General features: G+C 43.6%; 2 protein-coding genes across 3 annotated transcripts in view; both read right to left on the bottom strand.

Annotated features, from left to right (window-relative positions):
- The window catches only part of CUNH18orf8 (chromosome unknown C18orf8 homolog), a 32,059-nt gene extending 31,387 nt beyond the window's left edge, over positions 1-672 (bottom strand). For both annotated transcript variants that reach the window (XM_019526306.1, XM_019526313.1), the window contains exon 1: positions 509-672. In XM_019526306.1, coding sequence (XP_019381851.1) covers positions 509-610 — 102 coding nt within the window. In that variant the 5' untranslated portion in view covers positions 611-672. The remainder of the gene's footprint in view (positions 1-508) is intronic.
- Positions 673-2,187: 1,515 nt separating this feature from the next.
- Positions 2,188-6,505, bottom strand: part of RIOK3 (RIO kinase 3) — a 26,559-nt gene continuing 22,241 nt past the window's right edge. The window contains exons 12-14 of the mRNA XM_019526325.1: positions 6,140-6,247; positions 3,494-3,620; positions 2,188-3,461 (exon numbers count right to left, since the gene is read on the bottom strand). Of these exons, the coding sequence (XP_019381870.1) occupies positions 3,516-3,620; positions 6,140-6,247 (213 nt within the window). The 3' untranslated portion in view covers positions 2,188-3,461; positions 3,494-3,515. The remainder of the gene's footprint in view (positions 3,462-3,493; positions 3,621-6,139; positions 6,248-6,505) is intronic.

Below are 6,505 nucleotides of genomic sequence, written 5' to 3'. Positions count from 1 at the left end.
AAGCACACACAGTCTGGACGGCCCTAACGAGTTCATGTCTGTATAACTGCACTGCCACGGAGACAGTCAGGGCAGAAGGATGCTGGCATCACCCAGCAGGCTCAAGCCAATAACCCTGTTGCCAGCACTGCCAGCCCAGCACCTCCTTCGCACAGCCCCAAGGGCCCGGGCGCTGCGGATCAGACGGGCCACAGCGCGGGCCTCGCCCTCCAGCTGGCAGGTGACAACTCATTTCAGGCGGAAGAGGTCAGGCCGCCCAGCAGGACGCCTCGCTGCGGCTTCGTGCCACTGCTTTTTTTCATAGCGTGATGATACGAAGCGAGAGCGGTCCGCACGGGGGGGAAAGGAGTCTCTTCCTGCTAGAGGAGGCCCTGTGAAGAGTGGCCGGCCACGCTCAACTGGAGGCTGCGGAGGGGATCAAGCCCCGCCCGCGGCAGGACTGGAGCGGAGGCAGGAAGAAGGTTTTATTTTCAGTGAAGCCGGGCGGGGCCGGGGGAGGGGCGCCCACCTGCTTGTTGGCCTCGTCGAAGAAGACGCAGTTGACGGCATTGGCCTTCTCGAAGTGCACGGGCCGCGCGCACAGCGCCAGGTAGCGGCCTTCGTGGCTCATGGCGCCAGCGGCAGCGACCCGATACCACTGCCCAGCCCGGCTCGCCTCCGCCCGGCCGCCGCTTCCTGTTTACACTCCCACGTGACCCCGGCGCCGCCGGCTCTTAAAGGCGCAGGGCCTTAAAGGCGCTCAGCGAGAGCTCGGGGGGCCCCGCCCTCGGCCCTGCCGGCTCCTCCCCCAGTGGCAGGCCGGGCGGCCCCGGGAGGAGGCTGTATCCATGGCAACCGTGCTCAGGGAGGCCCCGCCCGCTCCGGGATCCGGCCCGGGCGGGGGAAGAACCGCGGCGGCGCGCGGGATCCTGCACCGGGCTTCCGGCCCCGCCCAACCCCAACACGGTGACCAGTCTGATCCTGAGCAGGGGGCAAGACCCCCTAGGCCGGAACCTCCAGCTTTGGGCCCAAAAGAAGCAGGGCACACCCCGGTCAACCCCCAGCCTTGGCTGAAGCCAACACTTACTGGCTCTGGAAATTCTTCGAAACTCCCGGCCACAGGAGGAGGGAGGGGAAGGACAACCGGCAACCTATAGATCAGGTCTGTGCAAGTTCCAAGAGGGGACTCCAGTCCCTAAAGCAGCGGCCACCAACCTTTTTAAGTAGATCACCTTTGGCATTTAAAAGCAACCCAAGATCTACTGTGCACTGTCACCACCCCCCACCAAGAAGGTAAGTCTGTAGGGAGGGAAGGAGGTGCAAGTATCTGGGGGTACATCCCCCCAGCAGGTAAGTCCCACCCAGCCAGGGCCCCACTCAACTTACCCCTGCTCCTGCCTCTATGGCACTGTCCCTCACTGCGGGGGCCTTGGATCTAGCCCTCTGCCCTTCCCTCACAGGACCTGCTGGGCTGGGACGCACCTGCCCACCCCAGCCTCAGACTCCAAGAGGATCTGAGATCCACTAGTTGGTGACCACTGATCTACAGGGTTGGAACCACTGATAGAGCAAAGCACTAATGCCGATTTATGAACTACTCCTACACCTGGTATGGAACAAACGGCAGATCTGTTCCGAATTACTTGGGTTCAGCTAGAGTTTGCACTTTGTTCTGAAAACAGAAAAACTATAAGGTATTTGTTCATTAGAGTACTTCACTAGAAGCCAAAATAGTGAGGACACCTGCAGCAAAAGATTTTGCAAATCTCTTTAAGAAATTAGCTCATTGTTCTGTTTTGAGTTAAAATAACTGCAATTTTGAAGTGCAATGTTAATTCTTCTAGCGAAATACCTTCCACCCCCCCCAAAAAAAAACTCCACCTTACTTGTGCTTAAAATCCTGCTAAATTATCTCCACAACTTCTCCACATGTTTTGGGGGCTTTGTATTACCATTTTATGTACTGATTTAAAAAGCAACTAACAATGGTCAGTACACATCTAAAAATTTCCTGCTACTAGAGGCAAGAGTACTCAGAGATTCTTGGAGGTGGGTGTGGTAGACCCCAAATTTAAATGTTTTCAGACTAGTTAAACAACATTGTTAAGTCCCATTTTTAACAGCAATTCAGAGTGATCCGTTGCCCACAAGGTTTTAAGATTAACCAAAGTCAATGCAGTTGGTCAGACAAAGAACTACACAAAAATTCAGCCACAAGTTTTACTTCACCCTTCATTTTTCATTAGAAAAAAGCAGCACTTTCACAACACACTGTGAGAATGTAATACACACCAACAATATATCCTGCTTGATAAAGAGCAGCGTTACAAATAGCAATCAGAAAAGTACAGAAAAATGAGTTAACCCTTAGGATTTTCTTGATTCCTATCACCCCACTAAGTCAGTTCTTCCAATGTATTGTTTTAGTGAAGCAATAACCTTTTGTCAGGCTTTAGGCCTTGCTAGACTTAGATTTTTTTAAAATTAAAAATGTTACATATAAAATGTATATGAGAAAAATTGGCATTTTAACTAAAATAATTTAAAGAAAACCTTTACAGCACTCTGAATTATTCTTTTACTTCAGTAGAAGAAAAACCTCTGTTCATTTTTTCTTTTTTTAAATAAATTCTGATACTCAACTTTGGTTCTGTGAACTGGGTTTTGTTTAGCTGAATCAGGAAGTCAAATGTCACCCTACAGTTTCAATGCTATTTGGAAAAGGACTACAGAGAATTTATTTTGACCTTCCATGTAGTCTCTGAAGGCATCTCTATGTTAGAGATGAGAACAGCTGCAAGTCTGCTCTGTTTTAGGATTTGGGTGCTGCCATAAGAAACTCACATACTACCAAGCCAGTCCTCTACTGGACGGTTCAGGTATTCTCCATTTTCATGTAACACCCAGTTTAGACAGGGCAATTTCATTTACTTTCAGCAAGAATAGATTTTAAAAGTACAAAGTCTGTTTTCAATTGGCAGTAATATTTTAAGTGACTATTATCCATAGTTTGCTTTTTCATTTGAATTTCTACTTAAAAAACAAACATATATTGTGTCTATACACAATTTGTAATCAGATAGGTCTTAGGGTAGTAATGGGAAGGAGAAGAGGGACTTCTGCTCATCTCCCACCACACGTTTTAGAAATTAAACAAAGAACTGTCCCCATTTTTTAAATACTTAAGTTCTGGATCATGCAAATATGATTAGCTCAGCTACAATTGTCTAACATAACTGAAAGTTTGGTTAAATTGTAAGAACATTAGAAGAGGTAGTGACTTTCGATTCTCACAGTGCTGAACTGACTTGTGGGCTAATATAAGACACACTGAAGCACCAGTGTACACTCCTTGTTTTCCTTTTTGGTATTCCAGATCAACCACTACTTACTTGCCTTGCCATTGGTAGCAGACATTTACCACTGCACTAACATGGTTAGAAGCAGTAAACTTTTGTTGTTGTTTTTTATAAACAACAGGTGTACACACACACACACACACACACACACACACACACACACACACACACACAGTGCTATTCATCATATATTAGTGGTGGATCCCCATCGCTTGAAAAGGCAGAAAATTTCTTTCCATAGTTCTGGACATGATCTTCATTTATTTTTTCCAAAGCTTCAATCTAGAAAATAATAATAAAAAAGATCGTGAAGCTGTTTAGGAACATGCCTATACATTTCAAGAAAAAATGATAAAATGATCCTATAACAGTTGGAGCCAACTTTTCTGGCAGACACACCACAAAGTCAGCCCTGCATTCTTCTCAAGTGCCACTCTGATTCCTGCCCTCTACCCAATTTTTTGCTCTGCTTTTGCTTCCTGTCTTATACCCCCTGCTTGATTTGTTGCTCTGTTATCTACCTTATCTGTTGCTGTACTGCCTATCCCCTCCTCCATCTGCTATATGCCACATACAGAGGCTGACTTGTGCCACTTGTGTCATAGGCTCGCCACCCATTCTATAAAAGACCAGTGCAACTCAGTTCAATTGTTTTACTATATTAGCGTTCATAAAATCTGTTTATCATGTATACAGTGTTTTACAAATATTGCATCTTGAAATGCAGTTGCCCTCATAACATTAGAAGCAGATAAGGATACTTGTATGGTTTCAGTTACAAGTACCAGCTTGGTAGTGGGGAGATTGGAAGCAGAGTTTGAGGTAGTGGTTTTCCACACAGATAGTACCAAGTACTTTTGAAGAAAATAGTTAACTGCCAGTTTCTCCAAGCCTAATGAATTCTGCTGCAACTCAGCTATGTATGAGTAACAGACTCCCTATGTCTGAAGAAGGGTGTTTGTGCCCAAAAGCTTGCAAAAGAACAATTTTTTCCCCAACTATTTTAGTTGGTCAAATAAAAGATGCCACATTTACCCAAAGAATGTTGTCTGCCAATGAGTAAGAGAGAAATTTTAGAATGGCCTTAAAAAAAAAAGTTGATCCACTCCTGGTAAGAATATTACTGGAAAAGGCAGAATAGAAAGTAGTCAAATGTTTGAATGTGACTATGTATCCAGTTTTAGGCTACAGACTGTGAAATGTCCATGTAGCACTTCTTTCTGTGATATTCAAAGGAGAGATGGATAAAAAGAAAGAGAAAAAAAATCCAAGCAGCTAGCAGGGGTTGGTTTGAAGAAAGTGATTTTAAAGTAGCAGGAATTATAAAAATTAGGGACTGGCTACCCAAATTTGATTTACATGGCAGTGAAATGACAAATCAGTGTCAACATGATTTGGCAGAAGAGGTAGAGATAGATGCACAGAACAAAAGTATTCAGAAAATACTTTGCAGGAGAATGTCCCAGGGGACTGTCCCAGCCTTACAACTCAATTAGGCATGAATGCTTCTGTCAGCATTAGAGTGGAGATAAACCAACTTGTGAAGTTCTAGGGAACCTATCACTATTCTATATTGTGTCTCATTTTTATTTTTCTTTGCCTGAAGGCATCTTCATTACAGCCAGCCCAATGTCTAAAACAGATCTAAAATATCCATCCTGAGCATGCTTCTGCACTATAAAGTATAACACAGATTCTTCTCATCTGTGTGGTTAGCAACCCACTTTATTCACAGAAGGTTGCTGATAAAGGATGAGTCACACAGCTGTTTACTGCAGCTTTTACTTCAAAGGACACTGCTTCTCAGCTGGAGCACAGCCATTGTCCAGTGTAGCTGATCAAAGTGGAGCTTTTTGAAGTAAGTGCCAAAGCAAATATCACTGGTACTAGTACACTGATGGGCGATTACTTTGGGCGGAGGGCAGCTTATTGAGTTTTGGCAAGCCATCAAGGGCTGCATGACAGGCAAACACGGGGAGATTAATACTAATTTTCTAAATTTTTAGGGGCCACACAGGCCGGATAGAAAGGCCTGGCTGGCCACATCTGTCCCCTGGGCTGCATTTTGCCCACCTCTGTACTAGTAGGATAGGGTACCATAGGAGAGAATTTGAGCCTATAAAGAAGGTCACAAGACAACACTGAATTAACTTACTGTCCTTAAAAAGTGCCCTTTTAACTAGTACATGAGTAATAAGTTTGACACCACTTTAAAATGACTACAAACAATCCCACATTTCATGCCAAGAGTAACTGATGACATCTGGACACATTTAAAAAGGAGTTATATCATGTCCAAGATTTAACCCCTACCCCAAAACCATGAAACTAAATTTAGATGCATAAATTCAGGTGGTCCTAGAAAGAGAAAGTCCTAGTTTGTAAGCTTTAAATGCAGTAAATTTGAACTGAAATAAACACATTATGGTGACTGAAAACAGAACAAAACAAACAAAAACAGTAGGAAGTTTGCATGTGAAGCGGATTTGGGCAGTTTCCTTTTCTGTGAGAAACAGTTTTAACCCTCAATTTCAGGGAACACTGGATTTTTTTAGTTCAAACTTAACAAAAATAAAGCCCTTAACATACTACCACTAAAGTTTGCCAATTTCAGCTTTTATTGCTACCAAGTAACATTCAAAATTTGAGAAATGTGCAATAGCTATAATTTCAACAATTAACATGATTAGTGATTATAAATACAAATAAGAATCCAGAAAGTTGAAGCCATGACTGGTTGGCTGCTAGACAGGTGAGTGAAACTACTGCCAGACCCACAAAAAAGAAAAAAAAAATTATACCTCAGCTAGGAAATCCGCTTCGTTGTCAGCTGTAATATTTAAACCTGAAACAGCATTGAAGAGCTCCCGTTCATTAAGTGCTTCTGAAACGCCTCCTTTCTGGAAGAACTATTTTTAAAAAACAAAAGTGACAGAGAAATTAAACAGAATCTAATATATTACACACATAACACAACATCCCTGGCTCTCACAAGCTATAAATCACCAATGAGAAATGGGAGTATCATTTTGGTTCCTTCAGAAGTGGGCTTACTTCAGATTTAGAGGAATTGTTTTTTATTCTTCTCCAATAGTCCCAAATCAGCCCAATACAGTCTTCTCTTCTGTTAACACACCACTCAACTTTTATAAAACATGTACTATTTC

This window comes from Gavialis gangeticus, unplaced genomic scaffold (assembly GCF_001723915.1).
Source record: "Gavialis gangeticus isolate Ggan-Ray unplaced genomic scaffold, GavGan_comp1, whole genome shotgun sequence".
NCBI classification, from domain to species: domain Eukaryota; kingdom Metazoa; phylum Chordata; order Crocodylia; family Gavialidae; genus Gavialis; species Gavialis gangeticus.
This window is presented reverse-complemented; position numbering and strand designations above follow the sequence as displayed.